General features: G+C 43.2%; 1 protein-coding gene across 1 annotated transcript in view; it reads left to right on the forward strand.

The window, feature by feature from the left end:
• LOC146812815 (alpha-2-macroglobulin-like protein 1) overlaps positions 1–14,023 on the forward strand; it is an 820,867-nt gene that overhangs the window by 639,768 nt on the left and 167,076 nt on the right. Inside the window, exon 28 of the mRNA XM_085615206.1 lies at positions 11,755–11,917. Within this exon, the coding sequence (XP_085471332.1) occupies positions 11,755–11,917 (163 nt within the window). The remainder of the gene's footprint in view (positions 1–11,754; positions 11,918–14,023) is intronic.

Consider the following 14,023-nt stretch of genomic DNA (forward strand, 5'->3'; position numbering starts at 1 on the left):
ATAAAGCTATCCTGGCTGAAGAGGGGTGAAACCCCGAAACCGGTCCTAGGATGCTTGGTTCCAGTCCAGGGAGGACCTGGCTTGGCAGTTCGGTCTGGACTGTTCCCATGAGGCACAGGGTCAAGACTGATTTGCATATGGCTGGGTTCAAACTGGAATGGCATGGTGAGCAAAAAAACGATGCATTTAGGCCCAGATCTCTGTACTGGGGTGAATGTATGACATTGTTCTGCATTCTGTCCATCAACTGTTGTTTTTGCATAAAAATCAAAGCGACATGTTATTTTAACACTATTACCCTTCTGCGGAACATGTTAATTTCCACACATTAAGAATGGGATGAATGGCACCAATACGCTATGCCACCTACCATTTCAGTGCCAACAAGTGTCTGGAGCACGCTTGGCTCCACTTCAGCAAAATACAACTACCTAACCCCTTGCGCCAGTTCTAGTATGTCACATGCGCTATCATTATGCTCCTGTTACACCCCTTTCACCTTGTGTTCCCTTAATAACATAATTTTTGGGGGTAAGGAAAAGTTGATTCACTGGAACTTCAGAATGCTATTACATTTGTGGGTAGATTACCACACTCAAGCTTTGTCCATGTAACGTATGTTAATAAAACTCCCTACCCCAATGGCCAACGCAGTTGAAGGTTTAGTTACTTGGCGCATGCACGTATTAGCACAATTACAACAAATACCACGTCCCCAGAAGTACTCCTCATGGGGACCAGAGCAAGGGTAGAATTAGAGCTAGTTGCTGCGCCTCCAAGTTGTGAGTGTACCTTCCTCTTTCCTGAAATCATCACTGGCTTGGAAGCAACTATGCCGGTAAGATATACGCTGTGCCGCGTTTACTGATCATACGCACGGTGTATTTATTCTGTTACAGGTCAGAGCAACGAAGTGCTCTGTCACACGCCCCCATCAGCTCAGGCCTATTTCTGTATTGGTGAGTCTATTATTCGATCCTGCGCGCTGGCTCAGGTCATGATTACGTGCGCTTGGCCATATTTGTTTTTGTCCATGATCACCACGATGAATAAAGTTAGTACCATGCCCCCACTTGGGATGCTCGTATAGGAATAGCCTAAGGAACTGTTTATTGCACATGGTTAAATGCCTATACCTGGTCACACAGAGATAATATCTCAACTCTGGGCGATTTACAACAAACTTATGTTGTTTGTCAGTTATGTCGGTCGGTTGATTATTTACACAATCCCCACCACTACCTCAACACAATGCCACCTACAATGGGTAGCACCTACGAAAGGGATAGTCCACCGACTTCTGAGTGCCCCTCTCGTTTATGATAACACCAGATGTCTTAAGCACCCTTATGGTCGTATTCCCTGCTGGTGTGACTTTCCTAACTACGTGGACTCACCATTCCTCATTATGACAATCTGTCAATCACTAAAATAAGCATGATATGTGTGTTTCACGCACCACAGACACCGTAATAATCAGGTGCTCCTGGTATAGCTTACCCTCGGATATAATTACACCGTCATAACCTTGTTGTTAAATAATCTCCTAATCCAGGTCTACTGTGGTCCTTGTTTTTATTTCCTATCTATGTCCCTTCCCCTCTTTTTTCAGGTCTCAGATCTCCAGGCCAACTAGGACCTGGATCTTCACTTCAAGGCTGGTTACCATCACATCACATGAATTTTGAACCAGCATTGCGGTAGTGCTAGAGTTGAATAATTTTCCTAAATATGGCCCTGATGAAGCGCCACTAGACCCGCTAGGGGCTACCACTGGCATGGAAGATGTCGACCATATATATCACACGGGCCCTGTAGGATCATCCCATCCATTCAGGGTCACTCTCTTTTAATTAGGCTAGTGCCCCCTAGGAATAAAATATTAGAAAGGGTTGTCCTAGACCTATTTTAAAATCACTCATACACTCACTGCACTACCTAGCCCACACACCCGCACACACCATACGGCTTCATCAAAACAGGATCTCTGAAAAAAAAAACCTTTGCGGGTGCCCGTCGTACATTGCAGCTCCGGCGCGACGAGTAGCAGGCCCACTATTGAAGCATGACATCCTTCGGGGTGTGTTCAGAAAGACCTGAATTTTCCCTCACTTCAAGGAACCGCATACCCCCTTATTTACATGTATCATTTAGGAGCCTAAATCGCTCCTGATTCCTTTTGTTTGAAAAGAAGAATAAAAAATCAAAGCACCAACAGTGGACATATAGTGCAGCAAGAATGAGTCAAAGTCGAAAGTTAAGGCCAACCATACTGGAGTGTGTTTCGGATACAAGAAATGGATTGGTCCTAGTCAGTGCTTACCTTCGGATGTAAACAAATTCTTGAAGAAATTGTTCTGAGAAGGTAAAGTTCAGCGTGGCAAAGTTGCTGGTGTTGTCCAAGGAGGGAGCTTTGTCATGGACGGCCTGGGTTGAAGCCATGGTGAAGATTTCTATGTTCGGACTTAGTCGCCGAAATGGAAGTCAAAAATCTCCAGCGGGACTGAGCAAAGGCCTGTAGCCGAAGACAGTTGGATACCGCTTTGGCAAAGGACTGATGAAACAGATTTGCTGTGGAGAAGAACATAGCAGGATAAGCTGCAAAGTCAATCACACCGGTGATGCACATCGGGCATATAGGCGAGCAGAGTATTTCGGGTCTTCTCCTGGTTCTCAGAACACTTCTGAGTCAAAATTTGTCAAAAGTTCTCAGTTTTGGAAATTGGCCATCTGGGCACATATGGTACCACACACTATGGTCCAGGACTAGTGGGACACCTCTTGGGGGTTCAGGACTAATTCTTGCTGGGCCCATGTGTGGGTTCAAGATGGTGGGAGCCTTCCTATGTTCCTGTGGCGGCTCTGAACAGGAGGCCAGCAAACTGACCCTGGGAGTAATTTCTGGCAGTCCTGGGTGCAGATGAACTTGCAGGGCTCAGCAGCAGTGCTGGTCTCTGAGGGTTCAAGGCAGGCTCCAGGCAGCAAAAAGTCCTTCAAGGTACAGCAGTAGTCTGGCATCGTGCACAGCATGTTACAGCAGCAGGTAGTCCTCTGAGAGTCCTTCCGCAGGTCCATTAGTGAACTGAAGAGTGGATTTGAAAGTCCTATTTTATACCCTAGTGCCCTTTTTTTGGAAGGTGGGAGAATCTTCTAGAAAGGTTTCATAAGTGCATGGAATTTCCCTACTCTCTTGTCCTGGCCCCAACCTGGCTGTAGCGACAATACAAGGTCTTTAGGCTCTTTGTGTGATGGCAGAGCACAGGCTATTCAGGTGTAAGTGTGGCTGTACACAGCTCCACCCCCATCCTGCCAGCAGATGGCTCATTGAGGCACACCTAATCCTTCTATTGTGTGACAGTCTGAGAGGGATTCACAAAGTATTACTGTCAATTACACCCAATCATGTTACCTAAGACAGACTGCAGGCACAAAGGGCTGAGTGAAGGTAAATACCAAGTTTATAAAAATGGCATTTTCAAAATTGTAATGAAAAGTCTGTCTTTACCATTTAAGAGGGTCTCTCATAACAATTTCATAAGTGCCAAACATGATATATCTTCCTGCTCCCAATTATGAATTACAGTTTATTAAATGTATTAAGGAAACCCTAATGTTATACCATGAGAGTGTTAGGTCTCACAGTAGTGGAAAACAAATTTAGGAGTTTTCTCTACCAGTACATGTAAAATTTAAAAGTACATGCCCAACCTTTCAATTACACAGCACCCTGCCAAATGGGCTACCAGGGCCTACCTTATGACTAAGGAAGATCAACTTAAAAATGCATTTGAGAAACTCAAAGACCTGGAAAATTGTCCAAGGCAAGAAAATCTCCACATCCGAGGCCTCAGCGGGGAGATTCTGGACACTAATCTGGAACCCTTTGGGGTGGGAATGCTTTCCTTGCTATTAGGGGATAACCAACCTGAGATAAAGGCAGACAGGATACATCGTGTAGGCCCCAGGAAATCCTCCCAACAGCAATGCCCCAGAGACATGCTGATCAAGTTCCACTATTTAGTAGAGAAATCGAAGGCCCTCCAGTAAGCTAGAAAAGCAGGAGAAGTGAGCTTTCAAAATGACTTTTGCACAATATTCTAAGATGTATCAGAACTAACTCTGCACCAACCTGCGGCCTTTCAGCCTATTACCTTGAAACTAAGAGAGGACAGGATTTGATATAGATGGACGTATCCCTTTGGCCTCTTATTTGAGCTAGGAGCAAATGCTGTACTGTATCAAACCCAAAGAGTGCGCACACCCTGCTGGGCATCACACTCATTACCTCATCTGAAGTACCGCGCATTGGGGACACCGTACTAGGACCCTCATGTGACTCAAGGGAAGAGTGTTGTCGAGCATAACCATGATAGGGGATATTCCATCCAAAGAACAGACACAATGCATGGCACACATGACTTTGAGGATTGGGGTGGGGGCCACAGGAGACCCGAGGCCACCCAAGGAAGGGCAGTTGGACACCGCCACAACATGCTGTAGAGGATCAAGAATGGCTCCGGGGTCACTGACGCAAGGCTGAGTTGGAAATGTAGTAAGATACTGTGCTACCGCTTGGGGCACGTCAGCAGATCTTCATAGTAGCAGGCCTCACAAAGACCCAGCCTAAGCATATGCCACAGCCACGAGTAAAAGCTGGACTCCATTGACAGTGATGGCCTTATTTATCTAATATATTGCATGCAAGGAATACTGAGGTGCACCCAGGGGACGTCAGCAGATCTTCATAGTAGCAGGCCTCACAAAGACCCAGCCTAAGCATGTGCCACAGCCACGAGTAAAAGCTGGACTCCATTGACAGTGATGGCCTTATTTATCTAATGCATTGCATGCAAGGAATACTGAGGTGCACCCAGGGAACCCGAGATGACCCCTAGTAGGAATCCCCCCTGAGCAAAGTAATAATCAATGGATGGGAGTCTGGGGGTGATGGACCCCTCTAGGCTGGACAGGGATGCAACAATTATCATCCAGGTTACGGCTGTACTCGCAGGATGGATGCCGATGTAACATAAACACATTTATCATTTGCGCCTGGTGGAATGGCTCTATTGGAGTGTATTAGTCCGCCTCCGGGTTGGGCCGGTCCGGCTGTGGAGATAGGCCTCTTGCCCACATACTTAGAGATACAGGGGATGGACATAACCCTCTCCTACCACGCTATTCAAACAATTCGACACTACACCAGGCCTCATGCAATGCATGATGATTTGTTATTAGTTAATTATTGTTTCTTGATTTGTTGTAGAATGTTTTGGGAGAATTGGGGGCTTAAAATGGTGGGGAAGGACCGTTGCATCCACCTTGCCCATTCTTTCTTTAGTTTCTTTACCTGACCTGTATTTGCGTACCACCTATTCAGACACATCCATGATCCAACTCGTCTCACTAAATACAAGGGGACTCAACTTGCTGAATAGACGTGGGCGTTCTGGCCCTCCAAGAATCTGCTGACAAGAGACCCATCTCCTCCACATGGATTAGGGGGAAGTGAAGCATACAACATACTCAACAAGCTACCACTCCTCAGCCAATACCAAGCAGAGAGGGATGGCAATATATTTTAAGTGTAATCTCCCAGTTTCAGTCATGCATGCCTACATAGAGGAAAGGTATCTCAATCTCGTGGAGACACTCCACGGGACACCTCTCACTGGAGCTACTTTATATGCCCCAAAAGCGGCTCAGGACATGGTCATGATAGACTTCCTAGGGCAGGTAGCAGAGCTGGCCGGTGGGGACATCATGCTGGCCGGAAATCTGAATATGGTTTGGAATCTATACATAGACAAGGAGGCGGTGGAATGATAAACATGCTGGAGCCTCCTCCAAAAGGCTGAGAAAATCCAATGAGGATTAACTCCAACACAATGCCTGGGGAGACTTCAATCCTGTGACCAAGGCCTACACTTTCTACTCTTAAGTACAACGCACCCACTCCAGAATTGATTATATCTTACTTAACAACTCTCTTGTGGGACATATCCAAACGTGGAGATTGGCCCCATATCGGTCTCTGCTCACTTTCTAATCAGGATCCACCTAGAAATGTGGAATGCAAGACATCTGGGCACATGGAGCTTACACCCCTCCATACTTAGGGACCCAGTCACTAAAAGCAAGATGGGACAACAAATAGAGGAATATTTTGAAAATAACGAAGGTGGAGAGGTGCTGATCCCAGGTACATGGGATGCATTTAAACAGTGGTTCGGGGTCACTTTATAGCAGTGGCCAACAAATGAACGTGTCTACATAAATTTGAAGTACGGAAACTTGAGAATGAGATTTGGGAGATTGAGCAGCAGTGGCAGTAGCGGTCCTCCCATTGCATAATGCAAACCCTGACGACAGTGAAGGGTCAATTGGGAAGCACTACGCTAACCAAGCGGAGCTCCACATGGTCCACCTTAAAAAATGAGCCTATATAGCAGGAGATAAAGTGGGCGCCCCTCGGCCTGACTCTTGCGAGGCAAGCAGGAAAAAGAGTACATGAAAGAAATAACAACCTTTTCTGTAGCCCAGGTATTATATGATGAAGGGAAAGTCTACGAATTTTGCACATTCTACAAAAAACTCTATAAGGGAGCTTCCCAACCTTCAAGAGAAAGGGATGCTTTATTGGAGCCAGTTCAACTGACAAAGCTCATGAATGACCAAAGGGATTCGCTGTAGGGCTCTATCTTCCTAGAGGAGGTGCGCTTAGCTATCAAGACCCTAAAAGCTAACAAGACTACCAGCACCATATGACCTTACAGCCACATTTTATAAAACGCACTCTTCCCAAAACTTATGAACCTGTGCTTCCGCGGGGACCATCACACAGGCAATGGGAGAGGCGGTGGTGATGGTCATCCCAAAACCAAATAAGGATGTTAAGCAGTGCACCTTGTAGAAGACCTATAGTCCTACTGACCATTGACACTAAGCTATACACCAAAATCCTTGCGACCCAACTCGGCATGTTGCTAACCATCCTGGTAGACCCAGACAAGAGAGGCTTTGTTCAGAAGTGCCTATCACATGAAAACATCAGAGCAGCCATCCACCTGATAGAAAATGTACCGCCATCTTGTTGTCCCTTGACTCCGAGAAGGGCTTTAATCGGGTGGACTGGAACTTCCTGCGGCTCACACTTCAGAAAATGGGTTTGCGCCCTAGATTCCTACAGATGATTTTCTCCAATTATGTCAACGCTGTCACTAGAGTCACCCTCAACAGGTATCTCTCAAGACCATTTAGGCTTACCAGGGGCACCGGACAGGGATGTCCCCTTTTCACCGCTCATGTTTGACCTATTTATCGAATCCCTGTCCTGTATAATCAGGCTGACCAGCGCAGTCAGGGGTATCAAATTCAGCCAGAGGGAATTAAAAAACTCCCTCTATGCGGATGACGTGCTTTTGAAACTGGATGCACCAACTACTTAGATTCTCGCAGTAGTAAACCTCCTAGTAGCCTTTGATAGTGTATCTGGATACATGACTGACTACTATAAATCAGAGATTCTCAACTTGATTCTTGCAGCAAACAAGGCAGTGTTGCCACCATCTCACTTCCAGTTTTGGTGGGCTAAAACTTTCATCCATTATCTGGTAATCTGCCTTATGTGGTCTGTGAAGGATCTCTTCACTTCCAACTACCCCACACCCATACTCACTTCTGCAACTGAAGAACTCTATAACTAGGGCACACTGATGCTCTCATGGTTTGGTTGCATTAATGTGATCAAAAGAGGTGTGGCGCAGCAGCCAGGGTGACTGACTCCGGAATCAGGGGGCTCACGGTTCGATCGCTGGTAGCAGATCAGCCCAGCACCATGTGACTCTGGCCAAAAGCTTGCCTAATCTTCCTGACGGCCCCCAGCGCCTTGACACCTTCGGGTAATTGTTCGCGCTTTACAAATACTGAAAATACTGGAGAAAATGAACGTGCTCCCATGACTTCCCTAAGTCTGTCAAGCCCTTCCCCTTTTGGCTAGATCCCATCTAACTGAAACATGTCCTACAAAAATCTATGACACTCATATGGAAAGGTAAGGCTACTAGACTCCAGCAGACATTGATGAGCCAACTGAGGGCGTTGGGCCTGTGGTGGCTCCTAGCATCCCGCATTACTATGCAGCCCCATAACTGAGACCTTTGGCAGACTGGTCCAAAATACTATGTAAGACAATTGGCTGCAGATGGAGCATTCTGTAGTCCGCCCGCCCCAGTGAGACCTGGTATGGCTGGAGAAGCGCTACAGGCCACCCAAAGCATATATTAGCACACTGGTATCCACAACTCTAAAGACTCCAAAGACATGAGCGAAATATTTGGGTGTGAGAGGGCTGGTGTCTTATCTGTCCCCATATACACTACAATCCAGTGCTTTTACCCACCCTAGATAGCCACGCCTTCCTTAACTGGATGGAGGGAGGATGCAGAATGATTGCAGATATGTACAAGGCCCAGACTCCGAAGTCCTTTCAGCAGTGGTGATACACTTATGGGCTTCCGGAAACTGAAAGATTACAATATGCCCAGATTCAACACTGGGCGACCCAGAGGAAAAAACCCTATTCAAACTACAGTTCTCTAAATTGACATGCACACAGGGTACAATTTCAATGTTGTACAAACGACTCCTAAATCATGTCACCACACCCTCTGGCATCACTACAGAGAATGGGAATGTACTCTAGGTATGCAGGTGACCCCAAAAAGATGGGAAAGACTGCACAAGGGCATACACTCCTCACCCCCCTCATCCTTGGGGTGAGAGATACACTACAAAGTATGGTTCGGATGCCATTAATCCCCTCCGTAAGCTACACAGCATGTACCACAACGCCTCTACTAGGTTCTGGAGGGGAGGCAGAGCACTTGGCTATGCCCTTTACATATGGTGGGACTGTCCTGTAATTCGCCCAATCTTGGGAGAGGTATTTCAAGTACTCCAACAAGTTCTAACTGTCCTGATACCTACAACACCAGATGTAATTCTTTTGAGTCTGAAACCCCTCAGATATCAAGGGGCATATGTGCTTATAGTGAATTAGTGCAGCAAGATTAACCATGACCCATCACTGGAAGAAACCACACTGCCCACCATACATACAGTAACACCAGAAACTGTGGGCCATATTAGCAATGGAGCGACTAACCAGAAAAATACAGGGCTCACATTTGGCTTTCAAAGCAAAATGGTGATGGCTTTCAGAGCAAAAGGGTACAACACTTAATCGGGGGAACACCCAGCCTAGCCCTTACCACACAATGGAAAGTACCAGATCTCTTTCACTGACAGGTGCAGGGAGCACCCCCCGACCCTTTCCTTTGATGAGTTCGTGGATGGGACCAGATAGGATTCTTAGAAACCGATTTATCACACTTACATGTTTAGTGATGGGTGCATCGGGTACCTTTAAGTTCTGCAGTTGGGGGGAGCAGAAGCGGGAGGGGGGAGGTGGGTGTTTACTACCATGAATAATGGGAGTGATCTGGACTAACGGTGTTTTCTATGTGGTACGTCATATAGGGGCACATGCATCAAGCTAATTACCGGTCGCAAACGGGCCGATTCACAGAATCGGCCACTTTGAGACTGGGAATTAGCCTTTTGGGATGCATCAAGCCCAAAGCCATTCGCAAAATAGGTAATTGCAAAATTCGAGATTACCTATTTTTGATAATGGAGTTAGGGAATCACAATTTGCGACTCCCTAAATGCAATGCAAGAAGCATTCTCAGAATGCGACTGTGCATTAAGGAATCGCAAATTACCATCAACTCCAAGTTGATGGTAATTTGCAATTCTTTTGAAAAAAAATATTTTTCTAAGTACCATGTGGCGCACACACAGGCCCTTGGGGCATGTGTGTGTGCCACATGTGCACACATGCCAATTTTGGGGGTGCATCAGTCTGTCCTTTTTGGCCCCTAGTACCCTGAAACTGCATGTGCAATTTGCGATTATCTTTTTGGTAATCGCAAATTGCAAATGGTTTCCCATTCATTCCTATGGGCCTCAAGGCAATTTGCGATTCTCTGATAGGGAATGTGTAGGAATCACAATTTATTTAGCGATTCCTACATGCATAAGGAATTGCGACTCCTAAATAGCGGTTCCTTAATAATCGCTAATAAGGAATCGCAATTCCTTATCAATCAATCAAAAAATACATTTATAGAGCGCGCTACTCACCCATAAGGGTCTCAAGGGAGGGGGGGGGGGGTGCTGCTACTGCTCGAAGAGCCAGTTCTTGAGGTGTTTCCTGAAGGTGGTCCTGGGTCAGTCGTAGGTGGGCGGGGAGGGAGTTCCACGTCTTGGCCGCCAGATAGGAGAATGATCTTCCTCCGGTGGTGGTTCTGCGGATCCGTGGGATGGTGGCGAGGGCGAGGCTGGCGGAACAGTATATAAAAAATTGATTATTTTATTAAAAACGAAAACATATTAATATCAACTAATATGCAAATTATTCAAATCAATTAAATAATTACAAAGAGTAGTCTAATTAACCAATTAACAAATACAACTGCCATTCTGTTTATAAGTATCTAGTAAATAATTTACAATTAAAATTATTTATGACTAATATTCAACTTAACAGATACAAATTTTGAAAAAGTATTAATAAGCAATTAAAAATAAATATTAAAATGTCCACCCTATTTCCCTACAGACTGAACAATCCAACAATAAATAAAAAAATTCAAATAAAATAAAACATCTTTACACTTATTACCAAATCAAAAAATATATAAACTATAATAAAAAATAATTTCACACTGTTAACATTAAAATAAAAATGACAAGCAACACAAAAACGAATAAAATGCAACAAAATAATTTCAAAATGATATTATAAATAACTATATTTAAAAAACAATAGAAAGCACCTCAAAATGATAGTCTTACCTGCAATTTTCTGCCCTGGAATATTTTTAACATCACAATAATTTTTACATAACATTTGTGTCAGTTGATATTTTTGAAACTACACTATATTAAAATCACACACCAGACAATTGCTTGCAGGGAATTTGCAAAGTAGATATTGTTTGCAAGGACCAGCGTGTAAAGTATGGGCTGCAGAAATTGTGGTGTAATCTCTTGAATTTGAAAAGCAGGTAAAATCTTGTTGTGCAAGGCTAAATGAATAGGAGGTATTGTGGTAATACAGTACGTACTGTGGGGTGTGTGTGGTGTCAAGGACATATGCTTTGCTGAATGTATGCAGATAGGCTATGGCTTACTGGAAAAGATATAGCCTGCTGACATATCTTCCTTCACACTGTCTTGCAACTGCATCCTCTCTTCATATTCCTTACCATGCACATCTTCTTAACACTCCCTGGAAGCCATATCCTCTCTGCAAACTTTCTCATTCTCTCTCGTCCATATTCCCTGACATTTTCCCTGCAATTGATATCTCCTTTGTACATTTCCCTTAGCCCTTTTTCCTCTGCAGATGCTCTGTAACTCCTGTCTTCTCATAAAACTTCCCTGCTATACACATCCTGGTTGCTCACTTCCTGCAGCACAGGCCCCTTTGCCTACTTCTTCTAAAACAAATGCTTGCTCAGCAGACTGCTTGTATTCTGCCCTCGCACACTTGATCCCATGTGCATCAGTCCTTCACACTACCTGTTGGTCCTGTCCACCACTCCTCGTGTTTCGCTCACATGCCTTGACACCAGAGGAGCCCACCCCTCAGAGAAGGGTAATAACATGTCTTTCTCCACCTCATAGGACCCCATTGTAAGCAAGGGCTTGACCTGCCTGAAAAATACTCTGTCTGGTGTCACGAGTGTCTACACCAAGGCGCTGCTGGCTTACGTCTTTACGCTGTCGGGTGACTCCGCCCAGAGGGCAACCCTGATGTCTGGGCTCAACAATGTGGTCATCATCTCAGGTATGCTGTCACTGTCTAGAAGCTGCTTCATTTCATAACTTTTTTAATGGATTTACATTTCACTACGAGGGTGCTCTAGTTCACATTTATCAGTGTTTTGGAAACCAGTAATCCGAGGTCCTACTAATATTTGAAGACCTGCACAGCCCATCTTGTGGTTTATTGTCCCTGGAATCCCTTATTACTATTGTGGGGCTATATCACACAATTTGCTGTTATTTATTCTCTGTATAATGGAAGTTTTTCTCTATGACTTCGGCTGGAGTGGGAGGTAATCTAAGATATCCTCTTTACTTAAAATACAATACATTAAAAAATCTATTTAAATGGATCGTGGTGGCACATGGCAGTCTGCAAAACATCATAAACAAATAAATGTCTTTATACATATGCATGTCATTTAAGTTTTGTCAATCACAGCAACTAAGCATTTATTACCAGTTGTCTAAACCTGGGATGAACCAAATCACCAATAAACTCTCCCCAGGTATTCTCCCAAAAATGGCAATTAAATTTGAATCCACTCCTCAATCACATGTTCACTCAATTAAAAAAATTAACCACGTGCAAACATCATAATATTAGCATGTGTATCAAAAAACATAAATTTAATATATTGCTATAAATGTATCATCAATAGAAAAAGCCTATACATGCATCTTAAATGTCACACAATATAATGAAGCTAAAGGAAAAATTTAAATTAACAGACAAATTAGTTAGTTATTTTAAACATTCACATCTGCCACCATACGTCACTGCACAATTATGAATGTATTCATCAGGTACAATTGTTCAGTGCATGCAGATTGTGAAGGAAAGATAGTTGACGCGTTTCGGTGGGTTAAATTTAAATTATCCACCTCCTTCAGGCTATCGTCTTTTTTATTCGTTTTAACACAAATTGTCACATATCATATGAAGACAATCTAAAGCCAACAACACATTAGAAAAGTAATTATACATGAAGATATATATACACCTTATTGCTGAACATTTTCAAACATTTCATATAAATAAAAAATGTCATTATATTTAAATCAATGGTACCTGTAGGTATTCACATACAGATTTGCTAAACCTGGGATGTCAAATGTTGGTTCAGTTTCAGTTCTACCGAAATGCATCAAACTTTGTGCCAACTTTTTTTACACAGCTTGCGCAGTCGCAGCCTACCATAAAGCAAAGCCACAGCTTTAAAACCCTTCATCTGGTGGAGTGCCAAAACCAATCATCACACCATCATTTCCTTATATGCTTTATCCTGTTATTAACATCAATCTATTAATTTAAAGTTTTTCATTTATTTCTCTAGATTATCTTTCTATTGAACATATTCATGTATGTGTTTATTTGCAGGATGTGCTTGTAATATTTGAAACAGAAAGACTTCATAGAGGACCAAGCAGCAGTATTGTGTTGCTATTCTGAAAGCTATGTGCAGATACCTTAGTCTCTGCCTCTCCTATGTTTTATTTGTGGAGGTCTCTGTCCCGGTTTCTGAGGTCTCTGCACAAATAGGTGTACATTTTAGTGCTAAATGTCTGAGGAACCTGAGGGAGAGGCTGGAAAATTGGAAATTCAATTAGATGGGGGTAGATAGGGGGTGTAGGGAAAGGTTAGGAAGGGATGGGCTAACACACCAGCTCACAAAAGAGTAAGCCCATTGATCTACACTAACCTCAGGAAACAATGTTAAAAAAATATAATATATTCCAATGTTATATAAATGTGTGTGTGTGCGTGTGTGTGTGTGTGTGTGTGTGTGTGTGTGTGTGTGTGTGTGTGTGTGTGCATATGTATATATCTATATATAGTGTTAAAAGTTACAGTAGTCAATTTAACTTTTTCTTTCAAATTATATACTGATACTTATTTTTTTTAAATCATTGTGCTGAAACGTTTAAATACAAATTGAAATTAAATAAATATTGCAAAAAAATATTTCTTTACTAATAATTAAATATAAACTGATAGGAAGGTTTTTTCATATAATTCTAAGTAATATTAATTATGAATTACATTTATATATATTTATTTAAATATATATAATACATTTAATGTACTAATGTTTATTATTAGTTTTCGATTAGCAGTAATTATTTT

The sequence above is a fragment of the Triturus cristatus genome, chromosome 7 (assembly GCF_964204655.1).
Source record: "Triturus cristatus chromosome 7, aTriCri1.1, whole genome shotgun sequence".
NCBI classification, from domain to species: Eukaryota; Metazoa; Chordata; class Amphibia; order Caudata; family Salamandridae; genus Triturus; species Triturus cristatus.